Source organism: Sus scrofa, chromosome 8, assembly GCF_054392235.1.
Source record: "Sus scrofa isolate SSC_HxYL_T2T_F1_AM1 chromosome 8, Sscrofa_HxYL_maternal_Yorkshire_Landrace_v2.0, whole genome shotgun sequence".
Lineage (NCBI taxonomy): Eukaryota > Metazoa > Chordata > Mammalia > Artiodactyla > Suidae > Sus > Sus scrofa.
Window position 1 is genome coordinate 84715541 of NC_139390.1, and position 19460 is coordinate 84735000.

Sequence of the window (19460 nt, forward strand, 5' to 3'; positions counted from 1 at the left end):
AAACCTCTATATAGAAGACATTAAAAGTTTTTAAAGTGAAAATTTTGTATTTGTTGTCTTCTATAGGTAATTTAAGATTTAAAAATTGTGAGAAGGCGCAGAGTGAAACCTCCCTTTCTATTCTCTTCCCTGATGCCTTTCATCTCCTCGCCTTTTTAGGAAGCCATTGTTAGTTTCTTGTGAATCCTGTCAAGTTGTTTTTTTTTTTGTTTTTTTTTTTGTTTTTTTTTTGTCTTTTTGCCATTTCTTGGGCCGCTCCCGCGGCATATGGGAGGTTCCCAGGCTAGGGGTCGAATCAGAGCTGTAGCTGCCAGCCTACACCAGAGCCACAGCAACGCGTGATCCGAGCCTTGTCTGCGACCTACACCACAGCTCATGGCAATGCCAGATCATTAACCCACTGAGCAAGGGCAGGGATTGAACCCACAACCTCATGGTTCTTAGTCGGATTCATTAACTACTGCACCATGATGGGAACTCCCAAATCTTGTCAAGTTTTTTATGCACATATATGCAAATAGGAATATATATTCTCATCCCCCTTTCTTCATACAGATGTTAACAAATCCATAGTATTCTGTACTTTGCCTTTTTAACTTTTTTTTTTTGTCTTTTTGGTATTTCTTGGGCTGCTCCCGTGGCATATGGAGGTTCCCAGCCTAGGGGTCTAATCGGAGCTGTAGCCACCGGCCTACACCAGAGCCACGGCAACGTGGGATCCGAGCCACGTCAACAACCTACACCACAGCTCAGGATAATGCCGGATCCTTAACCCACTGAGCAAGGCCAGGGATCAAACCTGTATCTTTTCAAAGTAGAATTCAGGAGATCCCACTGTGGTGCGGTGGGTTAAGAATCCACCTGCAGCACCTTGGGTTGCGCAGAGGCATGTGGTGATCTCTAGGTCCGTACAGTGGGTTTAAGGATCTGGCATTGCTTCAGCTGTGGCATAGGTTGCAGCTGTGGTTTGGATTCAGTCCCTGGCCAGGAACTTCCATATGCCATGGGTGTGGCCATAAAAGAAAAAAGAAAAAAAAAAAGGTGAATTCAGATACATACTGGCAGGTTAAGCTGGGAAACCCTGACTTAAGAAGAAATTTTGTTTACATCAGTGGTTCTTTTTTTTTAACTCAAAAAATATTAATCTGAAGAATACATATGGAAAAAATGTACTGATGAAGAATGTACTGATGAAGAAGCTACTATAAAGTAGGAGTTCCCGTTGTGGCACAGTCGTTAACGAATCCGACAAGGAACCATGAGGTTGCGGGTTCGATCCCTGCCCTTGCTCAGTGGGTTAACGAGCTGTGGTGTAGGTTGCACACGCGGCTCTCGGATCCTGCGTTGCTGTGGCTCTGGCGTAGCCCAGAGGCTACAGCTCCAATTGGACCCCTAGCCCAGGAACCTCCATATGCCGCAGGAGTGGCCCAAGAAATGCCAAAAAAAGACAAAAAAAAAAAAAGAATGGTATAAAGTAAAAGAGAACATTCTCCATATCTTTTCCCATTCCATACTCCCAAGATAATGGTTTGGCATAAAACTTTTCCAACTTTTTATTGTGAATGTACACTTTATGTGTAATTTCATGTATATACATCTCACACATCTATTTAACCAAAAATGTGATTATATTATGTAAAATGTGTTTTGAATCAGTATTTTTTATAATTTTATTTGGCTGTAGAATCTTTTGAGAAGCTGACCTTGAGAAATTTATACAAAATAATAAAATTTCATATATAATTTTTGGAGGTTTATAGATACTGGATTGTGAGTGCCTAAGGTTTGCATCATTGCTTCTCCTGTAGAAGTCATGAAGAGGAAGTATAGGATAACCTGTCACTGATATTTCTCTTTTTTTGGGTATTATGTTTTCAAATTCTGGATTATGTTACCCTTTTGGAGACCTTGGAGAGTTACTTGTACCCATTAAAAATGTTTCAAAATTACTTTTCTGCTGAGCGAAACAGACATTAGACCTTATTACTACTTTGTAATAGGATCTGTTTCTCACTCTTTTTTTTTTTTTTTTTTTTTTGTCTTTTGTCTTTTGTCCTTTTTTAGGGCTCCACTCACAGCTTATGGAGGTTCCCAGGCTAGGGGTCTAATCGGAGCTGTAGCCGCCGGCCTACACCAGAGCCACAGCAACACCAGATTCGAGCCGTGTCTTCGACCTACACCACAGCTCATGGCAATACCGGATCCTGAATCCAATGAGTGAAGCCAGGCATTGAACCCTCAACCTCATGGTTCCTAGTCAGATTCATTTCCACTGCTCCACGATGGGAACTCCAGGATCTGTTTCTTATTTTAATTTCAGTATAGGCTTGGAACATAAGAAGTTTTCAATAAAATATTGTTAAATTAATGACAATATCACCTATTTGGATTAATGAAGGTTTTCATATGCGGCTAACAGAAATTTGGAAATTTTGTCTTTTCTTGTGAGATCCTAGATTCTTTTAGATTAAGAAAATGTTCTGTGCAGGAGATCTCGATGTGGCTCATGAGAACCCAATTTCTCTGTGAGGATGTAATTTTGATCCATCCTTGTCCTCACTTAGTGGGTTAAAGATCTGGACTTGCTGTAAGCTGTTTTGTAGGTTGCAGATGTGGCTCGGATTCAGTGTTTCTGTGGCTGTGGCATAGGCCTGCAGCTGCCTTTCTCTTTGACCCCTAGCCTGGGAAATTTCCATATGCCACAGGTATAGCCATTCGAAAAAAAAGAGGAGTTCCTTTTGTGGCTCAGTGGCTAACAAATCCAACTAGGAACTGTGAGGTTGTGGGTCTTGCTCAGTGGGTTAAGGATCCAGCGTTGCTCTGAACTGTGGTGTAGGTCACAGACGCGGCTTGGATCTGGTGTTGCTCTGGCTGTGGCGTAGGCTGGTGACTACAGCTCCAATTCAACCCCTAGCCTGAGAACCTCCATATGCCACAGGTGCAGCCCTAGAAAAGGCAAAAAGACAAAAAAAAAAAAAAAAGAGAAGAAAAGAAAGTGTTCTGTTCATATCCTGGTAGAAGCATAAAAAATAGTAGTGATTAAACTACCTTGTATTACTTACTAGATTGCTATTGTTTTTCTTTTTTCCCCCAGCTTTCTTGAAGTATGATTGACAAATATTGTATATGTTTAAGGTACACAACATGGTATTTTGATATATGTTTACACTGTGAAATGATTAGCACAATTGAACAAATTAATGCATTCATCTCCTCACACCATTGTTTTGTTGGTGTGGTTGAACATGTGAGATCTGCTCTAAGCAGATTTCAAGTGTACGACACATTCATGTTAACTTTTGTCCCATGCTGTACATTAGATATCCAGAATTTAAGAGCCTCAGAACTTAAATTCTGTACCATTTGATCAATACTGACCCTTCCCCTCCCTTTAGCCTCTAGCTATTACCATTCTACTCCATTACTCTGAGTTCGATATTTCTGTTTTTAGATTCCACATATAATGTGGAATCAAGCAATATTTGCCTTTCTGTATATGGCTTATCTCACTTAACTTACTATCCTCCAGGTTTGTCCATCTCATCACAAATGCCAAGATTTTTCTTTATTTTGAGGCTGAATAATATTCCAATATGTATATACCACATTTTGTTAATCCATTTATCTGCTGATAAATAATTGTGATGTTTCCATACTTTGGCTTATTTTTAATAATGCTGTAACAAATATGGGAATGCAAGTATCTCTTTGAAATAGTGAATTATTTCCTTTGGATATAAACAAGGGTATTGCTACATTGCATGATTGCTCTATTTTTAACTTTTTGAGAAACCTCCATACTATTTTCCATAGTGGCTACACCAGTTGTTATTCCTACCAGCAGTGCTCAAGGGTTTCCTTTCTTCTCTGTCCTCCTCAACATCTGTCCTCCTTGATATTGCTCATGTTGGATTAGTTTTATGGAGTATCACCTATGTAATAATATTTAAATTTCCTTTCATTCGCTTGTATGGAAAATCTTTAAAACTAATCCATAGACATATGTTTTTTTCTGTTTATGTTGCTGTTTTCTACTGAGTTTATATATTTGTTTTTATGTGCATGTAAAATTGATAGAGTGTAAAATAAGTCTGAGCTATTTAAAGAGTAGTTGGATGACAAACTTTTCTTCATCTTTGTCCACTTCTTTATTTTATATTCCCATTACTGAACTGAATTCCCCATTTTGTCTATCAGCTATACAAGGCAAATGAAATAGAATGATAGCAGTTCCCATCATAGCTCAGCGGTTAATGAATCCGACTAGGAACCATGAGGTTGTGGGTTTGATCCCTGGCCTTGCTCGGTGGGTTAAGGATCCGGTGTTGCTGTGAGCTGTGGTGTAGGTTGCAGACACAGCTCGGATCCTGTGTTGCTGTGGCTGTAGGCCGGCGACTGTAGCTCCCATTAGACCCCTAGCCTGGAAGCCGCCATATGCCATGGGTCCAGCCCTAGAAAAATACAAAAAACAAAAAAAAAAAAAAAAAAGAGAGAGAGAGAAAGAAATAGAATGATACTGTTTTTCTGTTTTTTTTTTTTTTTTTTTTTTTACTAACTTTGAAAGTTATCTTGTAAATATGAGACAGTGCAAAGTATTTTCAAGTGAACCTCCCATTTATGCTTTCCTTTTGGTCTTTTTCCTCTTTTCATTTTGTCCTTTCTTTTTTACTCTTTTTTATTCAAGTACTTTCTGCTCTTACTTGAACATATCTTAAAAAGTAAGTGAGCAAGGACTGGTCAAAGTTAATGGCAACTTTTTTGAAGCTAAGCATGATACCATTCTGTTTCCCATTGCTGTTTTACATTGATAATTAATACATCCCACTTTCTTGCCACATTTCTTTCTCGATGTGTACTTTACACAATCAGTTTTGTCATTTTCTGAAGAGGTGGCTGAGTACTAGATCTTGAGTCATCATAATTTAATAGCAAAGTAGAACAGCAGTTTTCCTCCCAGTTTTGCTGTTTATCTACTTGCATTATGATTTTCGACATCTTTCTTAACCTCTTTTTATATATTTCTTCATTCGTAGAGCAGGAAAAGGGAAATGGTAAGCTTTACAATATATGCACTTAATTTAAACTTTTTTATCACTGCTGTTTTCTTTATGTTTGACAAAAATGAGGTTGATAAATAATCGTGAGAGTGATGAAATACTATCTTAGTGAAATAAAGGGGTATCATAAGTCCTTTTAAATCTCTGAATCGCTTTTGTTTGAGCACCCAGTGAATGCAACCACATTGAGTACTAAGGTGCAGTTTGGTGTAGCTCTGACTTTTCAGTCAGCTAACCTTGTGCATTAATCTTGGTTGTCATTTACTAGCTATGTGAGCTAACACACTATTGCCTCATGTTAAAATCAGGATAATAATGATGCCTGCCTATAGTAATTTTGTGAAGAGTGAATGGGATTTGATGCCTGTAAAGTGCCTGTTACCAGTGTGGGTTCATATTAAATGTTTAACAATGCAACTGTTATTGTAACTTTCAAAGAGAGATTATATATATATATATATATTTATTCCAGATAATCTCAAGGATTATCCAAGGAATACCTACATGTCCCACAGATATTGTGGAACACTTTGTTTGCATGGGACGCTTTGTCTACCTTAGGGCTATGATCCAGACTATTACTATGTCAGAGCTCGGGAGGCGACCTCTTACTGTTATATACATGACTTTCCCAGGATATAGCTGTTTTTTCTTTATCCTACTGCCCAAAGCATGGGCATGGGCCATTCTTTTTTCTCACTTACAGGACATCACAGTGCAGAATAGGAAAATTAAAACTCATTACTGAGTATTGCATCTGCTAATTCATAGACACGCTCTTGACTTCTTCCTGAGCTCTGTCTCTCTATCTGTTTGCCAAATTGCAGGAGCTGGTTTAGCTTCCCCATGTAGAGGGCTCCTTTGACCACAGATTTTCTTCTTTAAGTACAGTTTTTATATGTTTTTAAAAATGAGTGCTTTCTTCTTGATGAACGTAGCCTTAAATTCCTTTATGAATAGTTCCCTCCTTGGCTCTGAATAGTTCTTTCTTCTTTCAAAACACACTTTGTATATCTTTCTTAGCAATTATCTCATATTCTAATTATTTAGTCCAGGCCCATGTGCCTAAGGTCATAGAATGAGAGGAATGTTGGTTCCAAGTTTCACCTTTCTTTCCTTCCTCTGGTTAACTCACAGTGGGACCATCAGATTCCTTATGGAAAATTCCCACTCTAGTTTGCAAGCATGTTCTGGTATATTTTCCACACCTGGACTCTGCAATCACAGTCTTTCTCAGTATATTTCCAAAGTGTGCTGTATTCATTCTGGAATGCACTATTTTTAGAGATTCTTCTAGGATGTGTTTTAACTTGTCTCATTTTCTATTTTATCTTCTTGATAATGGCCAGATGAAAAACTAGATTCACAGCATTTTCTACTCTCGATCTTCTGTTGGTAACTTTTGAACAGACCATATACATACCTACACAGGGCACATGTATACGAGCACATACTTTTTTTAAAAAAAATTCACACACTTTTAGAATTATATGTGAAACTAAAGAAACTGTCATTGTTGGGGCAAAGGAAGACGATTCTAGAGTAAGTGCATGTTCCTGTGTTGGTTTGAAAATTTTGGTGACTGAATCAGAGCTACAGCTGCCAGCCTACACCACAGCCACAGCCACAGCAACACAGGATCCAGGTCCCATCTGCAACCTGCACTACAACTCAAAGCAGTGCTTGGACCATTAACCCACTGATTGAGGCCAGGAATCAAACCCACGCCTCATGGATGTAAGTTGGGTTTGTTACCGCTGAGCCATGACAGGAGCTCCTGTAGGATTTGTTTTAGATATCCAGCTCCTGTTCACATTAGCAAGAAACAAAGCTTAAAAAATTAAAACTTCTTGATTTCTCTCTCACTGCCTCTCTTTTTCTCTTTATATATGTGTATATGTATTTGTGTATAATTGTATAATCTTATATGAATATATATTTGTCTTATTATGATTTTTTAAAATATAATTATTTGTTTAACCCTATCTATTTAAACTTAATTTATTAATTATAAATACCACATTTTATTTTCCAAACCGATCGATGTATGATGTCTGCAGGCATTGTTAAAGAAATCAGCTTGTCTTTTTGGAAGGTGTTTTGTTATTTACTTGATAATTTTGTGATTTTCATTGTTGACAAGTGACTAATGAAGTAATGAAATAATAAAAAAGCATTACATGTGTATTTGACATACAAGTTGATCCTCTGGCCCTCTTCTTAGAGTTGACTTGAATTTTCAAATACGTAAAAGCTTCTAGGACAAGTTTTTGATTATCTAAAGTAAAAAATTAGAGCTCTTATTAACCTTCAAATTATTTGAAAATATTGTTTGAAGACTGCAGTTGGTGAGATAAGAACCCAGGACATCTTATCCAGTCCATTAAAACAATAAGAAATGGAAGCGATACCTTGATGAGTGTTCTGCCTGTTTTAACCTTGAATGCTGTTATCGAGGGAATGATGCCATGTCTGTTTCATTGGCTTAGGCTTTTTCATGCTGAGAGAAATCAATACTTGGAGGTGGTGGATGACAGAGAAATCACTTCAGAATTAAAGGTGGCTGTCACACATTGTCATTGGTTGACTTTTGTTCGCTGTTGAGGTTTTTAAGATGTCATTTTTCTAAGTCTTTTCAGGAGTCTTTGAAAGATTTCTGTGGACAACTTTTCTTTTTTTAAATGATGAGACTTTAAATCTGAGTTAAGAGATCAAGTGCAGAGACCTCCAAAATTGAAGTATTGAAAAGTTTCTTAATTTGTTGTCCTTAGGTGATTTCCCTTTTAAATGCTTTGCAACAAGTAATTTATAGTGTAAGTGATTTTGAGATAAATTGGGACGTAAGGTGTGTTTTCTAGAAGATATGTTTAGTTAACTAACAATGTAACACTCTGTGCGTACCTGTGAAAAAGAATGAAGATAAAACTGTATGTCCTGACATGGAATGATGTGTAATTTGATACCATTTGCATAGGAACTACATCTTAGGGTTAACAGCGACTACCCCTACAGAAAACAATGAGCCAAGCAGGGAGGAGGTGACTAGAGAACTCTTTAATTTCTTATAAGTAATTCCTTTTTTTAATTTGATTTTAAAAGCAAGCATAAGTTTCTTTTAAAAAAACGTCAAAACGTGAAACCTGTAAAACCAATACATTTCAATTGCTTAATTAACATTGAATGTGGCTAAATTGGGAGAAAGGCTTATATATTAAAGATTTCACCTTGAACTATTTTAACTGGAATTTGTTTTTATTTCAAAATCTAATGCCAGCTTAATAAAAATTTGCTTTATAATCTGTTTCTCATAAAATACAATACAACTTAACTCTCAAAAAATATGCATTTAACATTAATTTACTTCCTTTTCTTGGTACTGAAACAAAGTGGTTGTGAGATGCCCTCTCTGTATATCTATCGAATCACAACCCCTTTTTGCTCCATTAAGCTAAATGATGTTTTTTTAATGAAATGACTTACTTGCTTCTGTTTTTATTTTCAATACTTAAGTATGTTTTTTTATCATTGCAATTTCTTTTCCAGTTTTTGAACTTTCTGCAAATGGAATCAAGTTTGGTTTTATCTGGCATTTTTAGATCAGCATTATATTTGTTGAGATTCATTAGATTTGTTACATTTTCCTGTTTCATTTTCAGTGCTGTTCCCTGCATTAGTAGAGTGCTAATGTTTCAAAATCTCCTCTGCTGTTGATTGGCAGTTAGGTCCTTTCTAGTTTTTAACTGTTGTGAACAATGCTGATTTGAATATTTTATAGTCTTTTGGTACACATGCTCATGCGTTTCTGTAGGGTGGATCTACTTGACTGTAAAGTGTTCATGTTTTCAATTTTGATAGGTATTGCCCCACTCTCTTGCAAAATTGAGTACCACTCCCAACGTTAGTCTATAACTGTTGCCATTACTCCACATTTTTATTAATAATTGGTCCGCTCTCTTTATTTTGGTATTCTGGTGCTTGTGTAATCATATTTTATTGTGTGCTACTTTGAATTTTATTTACAAATGAAACTTTATGTCTTTTTTCCTGCTTGTTGTAAGTTACATTTTTTACTTTTGTGAAGTACCTGTTTGTCTCTTAACCAGTTTCTTATTATTTATCTGTCTTATTGGTTATCAATCTTACTGATTTTATAGAGGGTTTTTTTATTGACTCTTTTTTTTTTTTTTTTGACTTTTTGTCTTTTTAGGGCTGCACCCATGGCATATGGAGGTCCCCAGGCTATGTGTCAAATCGGAACTGTAGCTGCCAGCCTAAGTCACAACCACAGCATTACAGGATCCGAGTCATATCTGCGACCTACTCACGGCGGATCACTGTGACGCCAGATCCTTAACCCACTGAGTGAGGCCAGGGATTGAACCTGCATCCTCATGGATGCTAGTCAGATTCGTTTCTGTTGAGCTATGATGGGAACTCCTATAGAGAGTATTTATCCATTTGGTATATGAGCTTATTTTTTTCAATATGAGTATTTTAACTAATTTCTTCCCTGGTAGTATCTTGCCTATTCAGTTTTTAAAAACTTCTTAAATACTTTTTTTTTCTTTTTTTTTTTTTGCATGTTTGACTGCCCTGCAGCATGTGGAGTTCCCAGGCCAGGGGTCAGATCCCAGCCACAGTTGCTACCTAAGCCACATCTGTGGCAACTCTTGATCCTTAAACCACTAAGCCAGGCCAGGGATCAAACCCACAACCCAGTGTTCCCTAGACACTGCTGATACTGTTACACCACAGTGGGAACTCCTCCTTAAATTGAATGAAGTATAGTTTATATGTAATAAAATACACCCATTTTGAGTATACAGTGTGATGAGTTTTGATAAGTAGATAAAACATACCTGTGTGACTGTCACAATCAAGATATGGAAAATTTCTATCATCTTTGAGAATTCCCTTGTGATTTACTGTGGTCAGTTCTTCTCCACATATCCAACTGTAAGCAACTGCTCATCTGGTTTCTGTTATTGTGGATAGTTTTGCATGTTATAAAATTTCATATTAATGAGATTGCATGGTAGATACTCTGTTGTCTGGATTCTTTTGGTTAGCATTAAAGTTTTTTGATATTAACACCCTATTGTGTGTGTGCTTTTGTTTCTTTTTTTGCCGGCCAATGTTACTATCCATCTATAGATGGATATTGAGTTATTTCCAGTATTTGGCTCTTATTAAAAGCACTGTGGGCATATTCATATAATATATTTTTTGTGGAAATATGTTACTCATTTTGAGGAAGTATCTAGGAGTGGAATTGCTAGGTGCTGTTGCAAATATATATTTGGGCTTACAAGAAACCAACAAACTATTTTCTAAAATAGTTGTGCATTTTACACATCAGCTGGCTAGTTCGTAAGTGTGAGAGTTCCGTTTGTTCCATATCCTTAACAGTATTTGATGTTGTCAGTTCCTTTAATTTCAGCCCTTCTAATGTGTATATAGTGATAGCTTATTGTGGTTTTTATTTGAGTTTCCCTACAGAGTAAGCATTTTCTCTCATACTATTAATTAGTCACTTATATATCTTTTGTAATGTGTCTATTCAGATCCTTTGTTTATTAATTTAAATTTGCTTGTCTTATTGAATCATAGGAGTTCTATATATACCCTGGAAGTAAATCTTTTGTTAGTCATATGTATAGTGAATAATTCTTCCCAATTTGTGGCTTGCCTTTTCATTTTCTAAATGATGCCTTTTAAAGAGCAGCTTTATAAAGTTAGCTGACATCTAATTTGTCTTTGAATTAGGCTTTTTTATGGTTATGATTTTCTTTTATGGTTTCTTTTATGGTCTTCAGTCTAAAAATTTCAGTCTAAGTATTCTCTGCCTAACCCAAGTTCATCATATTTTCTGCTGTTTTTTTTTTTTTTTTCTAGAAGTGCTATAATTTTAACTTTTCCACCAAAAAGAACATCATGGGCTTGCAGAATAGACTTCTGGTTGCCAAGGGGGAGGGGGAGGGAGTGGGGTGGTTGGGAAGCTTGGGGTTAATAGATACAAACTGTTGCCTTTGGAATAGATTAGCAATGAGATCCTGCTGTGTAGCACTGGGAACTATGTCTAGTCAACTTATGATGGAGCATGATAATGTACGAAAATAGGATGTGTACATGTATGTGTAACTGGGTCACCATGCTGTATAGTAGAAAAAAAATTGTATTGGGGAAATAACTATTAAAAAATAATAATAATTTTAACTTTTATATCTAGGTCTTTGATTCATTTTGAATTAAATATTTTGTGTATGGTATGAGGTGAAGACAAGTTTCTTGTGTTTCCCTGTTTGTGACCAGATGTTTCAGACCAGTTGTTGAGATGATAATCCTTCTTTAATAACTTACTTTCTCTTGATTTCTACTTGTATAGTATGATTGAAAGAGTATAAAATCCTATAATTTTGTTTTTCTTTTGTAAAATTGTTTTTCTATTATTTTCTTTTTTTGTTCAGATATATTTCAAACTCAGCTTGTCACTATCCATAAGAAAGCTTGACAAATTTTTAAGATTGGCTTGAATCTTGTGTTCCCTGGTGGCCTAACAGTTAAGGATTCCACATTATCACTGCAGTGGCTTGGGTTCCATCCTGACCGGAGAACTTCTTTAGATTTTTTTTTTTTTCCACTTTGTATATTCAGCTATAGAATCAAAAGGACCTCTAGATACCTATATCTCTTTCTCTTTTGTGACTTCCTCTTCTCTCATAGTTTGTCCTTCAAATTCCCTTCCATCTTATCTTCTCAATAGGTATCTTTAAACTTGTTTCACACGTAAAAGCTATAGGAGAAATATATTTTCTGGTGCTTGAAAATGTCTTGAGGATATTTGGAGAGTAGTGTATAATCTGAGTATATCTGGCATATGAGATGGGCAGGCATTTTAAGAGGTAATATACCACATTACTGATTTATAGAAAGTGCTAAGATCTAGCTAGTAAAATTTGCCTCTTTAATTGTTTAACATTTTAGTCATATGCTTTGTTTTTTTTTTTTTTTGTCTTTCTGTCTTTTCTAGGGCCATACCCATGGCATATGGAGGTTCACAGGCTAAGGGGTCTAATCAGAGCTGTAGCCGCCAGCCTACACCAGAGCCACCACAATGCAGGATCTGAGCTACGTCTGTGACTTACACCACAGCTCACGGCAACACCGGATCCTTAACCTACTGAAAGAGGCCAAGGATCGAACCCGCAACCTCATGGTTCCTAGTGGGATTCATTAACCACTGAGCAACGACCGGAACTGCAGTCATATACTTTTTTGAGGGTGGGAAATATAAATATATCTGCATTATACCAAAGTAAATTCTTCTAGAAGTAATTCTGGGACTGCTTGTAAATGGACAGGTAGAAGATTATTTCACGAGCTGAGTTGTAAGCGAATAAAGATCTGTATGAGAGCAGTGAGAAGAGTGATTCACAGGTTTTGCTAAAATGGAATTATGGGATATGAAGTGAGGGAAATTTCTGTCACAGGTAACAGAAAGCTTTCCCTTTTCAATGTAATAGCATGTTTAGAGTAAAGATGATGAGTTCAGTTTTGTACATTTTCAATTTTAGGTGCTTACTCAATGATTGGAGATTATCCTACAGGTAGAATTTGGGGTCAGAATTTTGGAAAACAACTGGGTCAGATATGAAAAATTTGACATCTCCATCTAAACTTATAATAGTAGATGATATGGGGGTGGATGCTATTGCCAGGGGACATGTGACAAAGCCTTGAGAAAATGCCAGCATATTGGTAAGTGATAAAGAAAAAAGTCTGACCACCGAGAAAGGTGATCAGAGTGATGACAGAGTGATGGCTAGAGAAATCTGCTTATTATTAAGTTCAGTCCTCTCTAAGCTTTCACACAAAGAACAAATAGTAACTGTAGACTGAGACATAGCATCTGGAAAGAAAGACTAAGCGGGCTATTTTCTTTATTTCTTTATTTACATTTAGAGCCAGAATAGGAGTTCCCGTTGTGGCTCAGTGGAAGCAAATTTGACTAGTATCCAAGAGGACGCAGGTTGATCCCTGGCCTTGCTCAGTGGGTTAAGGATCCGGCATTGCTGTGAGCTGTGGTGTAGGTTGCAGACTTGGCTTGGGTCCTGTGTTTCCGTGGCTGTGATGTATGTAGCCAGAGGCTACAGCTCCAGTTCAACCCCTAGCCTGGGAACCTCCGTATGCTGCAAGTGTGGCCATAAAAGACAAAAAAAAAAAAAAAAAAAAAAAAAAAGGCCAAAATGGTTACTTGACTTATAAATGGTCAGTTTAAATTGTTTTTCTCTTCAGTTATTTATTTTTGCCCCGTATAAGTGAATTTTTTTAAGAATTTATCTTATGTTTTATTAATGCTGTGGTAGTAGATTCTAGATTTTCAATGGTAATAGATCTTGGATTTCAAGTATATTCAAATGGGTGGTTCTCAAGATGCTTATTTCTTTTGTTTTTAAGATTTAGATTTTTGGGGGTCATTGTTGTGATGTCATATTACTTAGTTCATGTGTTACTTAAAATAAGAAAACAGAAAAGTTGATGTAAAGTAAAACTGAATGAAAGTACTAGACTTGGCCCTTGATTTTAGTGATAGATGATGCATTTTCGTAGGGTCTCTTGGGATACTGCCATTCAACCTTTAAGCACAAGCACACCCACACAAATACATATACTCCTCTAGTTGAGTAACATGTGTATTGAAGCAGATACTCCTTATCTGTACTTGACTTTGAATGATATGTACTATATTGAATATGTTATTATTTTTTGTTATTTTTTAATAAGAATGTATTCAAATTCCACTTTAAAGATATCTTAAAGACCAGGTACAAGTTCATTATATCTTTATAAAACATTCTTCTTTGGTTTCGTTTTATCATGTTTTAAGGTTAGATGTGACTCTAATGTTCTGCAATGAGACAGAGATTGATAATCAGGAAAGAACAGCCCTTTAATGTGATTTATATCTATAGATTTTATGTCAGATATGAAAAGTTGCCGTTTAAATTGTAAAGGAGGATCCATTAAAGAACACTTTAAACCATTTTACCATTTAACTTACCTTGAACTCTTCTTTTTAGAATTATACCTTTTTAAGCAAACTTTAGTAGCTTACCAACTGTTTGCAAATACAATTTGATAAAGTTAAATCATTCTAATATTAGTAAAAAGCAAATAATAGGCCATTAAATAATGTCTTTTATTTGTACTTTTAGTACATGTAATATGGCAGTATCTGTGTTTCAGGGGAGTATAGAAGCCAGTTATTTTCTAATTTCCATCAATAATTTTGATTTCCTCTAATCAAGTGAGGTTAGACAGGGGCAGGCTGTATATAGTAGGGAATGTTGAAGGTACAAAAACTCCGCAGATGTCTCCCCTTTTGTCCTTTTGGTCTCAGTGTATGGCTGGGTTAGATGTGAAGTAACTTGGAGAATGATGCCTAGTTCTAGGATGAATCTGCAAATATCACATAGCAATTGATATTTTTGTTGCAGTGGAATAATTCCCTAGTTATAGTCACTTAAACTTCTCCCCTTCAGGTATTTCTTTTTCTTTTTCTTTTTTTTTTTTTTTTAATTTTTGTTGTTGTTGTTGTTGTTGTTGTTGTTATTGTTGCTATTTCTTGGGCCGCTCCCGCGGCATATGGAGGTTCCCAGGCTAGGGGTTGAATCGGAGCTGTAGCCACTGGCCTACACCAGAGCCACAGCAACGCGGGATCCGAGCCACGTCTGCAACCTACACCACAGCTCACGGCAACGCCGGATCGTTAACCCACTGAGCAAAGGCAGGGATCGAACCCGCAACCTCATGGTTCCTAGTCGGATTCGTTAACCACTGCGCCACGACGGGAACTCCTTTTTTCAGGTATTTCTTAATTATATTTCAATTATTTGTGCAAATCATATTTTTGACCAACTGAACCATCTTATTTCCAACTGAACACGACTTATTTCCTTCACATCAGCGTGTAGGTAGAGGTACTTTACTTTCACCATTGTACTAAAACTGATGTCGTAGAGGTTGCCCCAGATCTTCTAATTGTACAATTCCTGGAGCTAATGTCATCCTGTCACTTTACAGATCATGTCAGACCTAGCAGGTGCAGTGAGTTAGATGCCCAAGTCTGGCAAGAGATACTGTCAGGGATGATGCTTTAGTCCAGTTTTTGTCTTCTCAATCTTAGGTTTATTCATATACATATGTAATATATATTCATATACATACACACATGCACACAATGATTCTTTGTGTTTTTTCAGGCTTCATCCTGCATTCCAGAATTGATTTAATCTATTACTTTTTCTACTCATCTTTAGTTCTTGGATTGAATGATATTGCTTCCCTCTTCCTGAAATTGACCCATGTTTCTGCCTTGCCTTTTGCTTTAAGGTTTTCTTTATTTCCATCTAAGAATAACGTATCTTCTCAAAATCTTCAATTCTCTGTCTTCCTTCAGAGCATCTTACATATCCCTCTTACTATTTTCTGTAAACCTTTTTATTAAAAATTATTTTTAGCTCCAGTTATTTAATGTTAATGACATAGCAGTCAGCCCTTTCTATCCATGAGTTCTTTATCTGTGGATTCCAACCAACCACAAATTGAAAATATTTGAAAAAAAAAATCCAGAAAGTTCCAGAAAGCAAAACTTGAATTTGCTTGTGAGCCTAACAACTCTTTACATGGCACTTACATTGTATTAGGTAGTATAAGTAATTTAGAGATGATTTTAGGTATAGACAGCCCTTCATATCTGCAGGTTTTGCTTTTTTATACTATGTATGCTTGGCCATTTGATGAAAGAGACTTAAGCAACTGCAGATTTTGGTATCCATCGGGATCCTGGAACCTATCCTTCTTATACCAGTGGACAAAGGTACTTTTATTCCCGCTTCCCTCCTCACACTCTAGAGAGAACGAGGATTCTCCAGGGCAAAGGCTATCACGCTAATTCAACCTTTGATCAGTATAGCCTGGTGTTTTGCACAAACTAAGAGATATTTCCCTCCTTGTGCATGTTGATAAACACCTTATCAGTTGGTTTGCTTGTGGATGTTAGGAACAGAAAACCCAGTTCATACTGGCCTTCAGTGAATGAGCAAAAGCCTATAGGTTCTTGTAAAAAGTTAAAAAAAAAAAAAAATGGTCTCACAGAGCAGCTCCTTTCATGGCTCAGTGGAAATGAACCTGACTAGTATCTGTGAGGACCCAGGTTTGATCTCTGGCCTTGCTCAGCAGGTTAAAGATCCCGGCATTGCCGTCAGCTGTGGTATAGACAGCAGACATGATTCAGATCTAGTGTTGCTGTGGCTGTGGTGTAGGCCAGTGGTTACAGCTCTGATTCCACCACTAGCACAGGAACGTCCATACGCCACGGGTGGCCATAAAAAGACCAAAAAAAAAAAAATGGTTTCACAGAAAGTCTAATAGGTAGGCTAGTCTGCGACTAATCTGGAAGTCCCTGTTCCATTTGGAATAAACTTGTTATTTCTGTAATTCTCACAGTTTTGCTGTCTTTGGGTTTTGGCTTCATCCCCAAGCTTACTTCTCTCCTGGTATGAAAAGAACTTTTAGTACTCCTGGAATTATGTACTTCCTCTTTTATACCCTAAGTTAGGAATTGTCAACTGTCAACAAACTCTTGACCCTTTCTCTTACCCCACCAGTTAGATTAAGTGCTGTCCCTCGAGATAGTGTGTCAGTGCTGGTGTGCTTATTACCTTCATTGGTTTAGGATAATTAGGGCCCTCTGTTGTTCTTGGGGCAGTGCTGGGGATAGTGTTTGGCAACAGTCTATTATATTAGTTTACAGGAAAAAGGCAGGCAGCCACAATGTGTCTCATGTACATAAACTGTTAAAACGTGTTCCAGCACCATATTTTCATTACTCATCATAGGTTGTGTATACATGTGACAGATATGTGAGTTTGCATTTGGAGGTTAAAGGAAGGAGTCTAATAGACTCTGCTGTTAGAATTAAGTATCAGAGTTTCCGCTGTAGTGCAGTGGAAACGAATCCGACTAGTGTCCATGAGGATGTGAGTTCAATCCCTGGCCTCACGCAGTGGGTTGGGGATCCAGCACTGCCTGGAGCTATGGTGTAGGCCACAGACACAGCTCAGATCCTGCACTGCTGTGGCTGTGGTATAGCCCAGCAGCTGCAGCTCTGATTCAACCCCTAGCCTGGAAACTTCCATATGCCATGGGTGTAGGCCTAAAAAAAAAAAAAAAAAAGAATTATAGTCAAGTTAACATTAATCTTTTTTTAATTTTAATCAATTAATTATTATGTAGTACAGCATCATATACATGATACCCCAAGTGTCTGAGTTCTAAAAGAAAAAAAATAAGCATCTTGGAAACTAGTGATTGTATTTCTTGTATCTGATTATTGCTTAAAAAACCCTAAAATTTTTTGGCAAAATTGATGATATCTAAAAAAATATTTTCAAACTTTAATGTATAAATATGATTGGAATCTTATTAAAATCCAGATTTTGATTTAGTAGGTGTCAAGAGGGACCTATAGTTTTGAATAAGTTCCTATGGGATTCTAGTGCTGCTAGTCCATTTTGCTAGCTAGGGTTTAAAAGACCAAACTGTTTCTGTCATTTTCTCAAGGTGTTGAGGACTAGCTCAGTTTACTGCTGCAAGTCACCACTGTCTCTTCTCTGGACCTCTGTAGTGGCCTTCTAACTGGTCTTCCTCTTTACTTCTCTTGTCACACCATAGTCCATTCTCTAAATGATACTATAGTGGTCATTTTAAAATGCAAATCAGTCATATCACTCCGCTGATTAATCTTCCATTTCATTAGAATAAGACCTAAACGCCTTGTCATAACTACACAGGACTAAGCGATGCAACCCCTGCCCTCCAAACTCATTTCATACCATCCTTCCCTTTATTCATCTTGCTTTGCGACTGCTCTTCATGCTGCTTGCGATGTGGATGCCTGCATCTTCCCATGACTGGCTTCTACTCTTTATTCAGGGTCTCTGCTTACATATGAACCACTTCTGAGTGTATCTTAGGAATGACTTCAGAGAAATAAATTCTTGGGGGATTGTTATACAGAGACAGTAGATCACTAAGTCTGTTAACTCAGATAATGAGGGATGTAAAAGTCACTTGTAAATATTGGTTGGTTCAGTTCTTATTAGACATGATTTTATAATGCATTTTAAAGTTTTGGTTGGTTCAGTTCTTATTAGAGGTTATATTATCATGCATTTTATAAAAATTTTGGTTGGTTCAGTTCTTATTAGAGATTATTTTATAATGCATTTTAAAGTTTTTTTCCTACATTTTTATGGTAATAACAGTATGTTTCTTTTTCCTATCCAAGTCACTCTGTGCCCAGTATTCTGCAGACAAACGAGAGGATGAAAAGATGTGTGATCATCTGATAAGAGCAGCTAAATATCGAGACCATGTGACAGCAACTCAGCTAATCCAGAAAATTATCAACATTCTCACAGACAAGCATGGAGCCTGGGGAAATTCCACAGTGAGGTAAAGGGATGCCTTTAGGATTTGGCCACTGATTTTCTATAGAAGGCCAAGGTTTAGGTAAATGGCTTTGGATATGATCAAGGCCAGATGAAGAACAGAGTTATTTAATTTTGTATTTTATCATCCATTATGAATTTAAAGAAAAGGGGAAGGAGAAAATCAGTACGGGTATAGTTATGAATCTTTGTGGATATTTCAGTTCCCTTCCACTACATTAAAAGAATAGTTGCTGATACACGTATTCATTTTGAAGTGAAATAAATGTTAAGGGAAGTAGTTAATGTGAAGTATTTCACTAGCTGCACTTATATGTAAATTTATACAAATACAATATTTTAAGAAACGATTCTCTATTTTATACTTTGGAGTTTTTAATGCATAAATTTGGAACCATAATAATATGTGTTATTTTCTTGGCTTATGTTGCAAGTTACAGGTCTATGATGAAGAAATGTCTTCTTTAAAATTTTATTCACTATATGTACCTCCTTTTAAGATGACCAAACTCAACATGCTATTTTTTATTCTAATTTCTACAAATAAAATAAGTCCATTACCTTCTTGGACTAAGGAGTTTAGATAAATCATGAAATTTAGTCTTTTTGGAATATTTTATGCCACCAGTCTTAGTAACATGTTTTGACTCATTTAAGTAATGTTCATGGAAAAGTTCTTTTTTTTCCTATTGGAAAGATGTTTTTTAATTTCTCATTCTGCATAACTTTTTTTAGAAGACAGCAGCAAGAACATAGCAAATTACTTGTATTGGTTTCTACTTGTGTTTTAGGCAATTTTTATGTCTAGCAGACATCTAAGACTAGTTGTGGAAATTTTCCTGTGAATAGAAAACAATTCTAGTTTTTTAAAAGCTGAACTTTAAATTAG

General features: G+C 36.5%; 1 protein-coding gene across 7 annotated transcripts in view; it reads left to right on the forward strand.

Annotated features, from left to right (window-relative positions):
- Positions 1–19460, forward strand: part of LRBA (LPS responsive beige-like anchor protein) — a 712651-nt gene that overhangs the window by 294360 nt on the left and 398831 nt on the right. For all 7 annotated transcript variants that reach the window (XR_014812812.1, XR_014812814.1, XR_014812813.1 and 4 more), the window contains one exon: positions 18409–18575. Coding sequence is in view for 4 of the 7 variants with exons in the window: in XM_021100637.2 (XP_020956296.1) it covers positions 18409–18575 (167 nt within the window). In the remaining 3 variants the exon portion in view is untranslated. The remainder of the gene's footprint in view (positions 1–18408; positions 18576–19460) is intronic.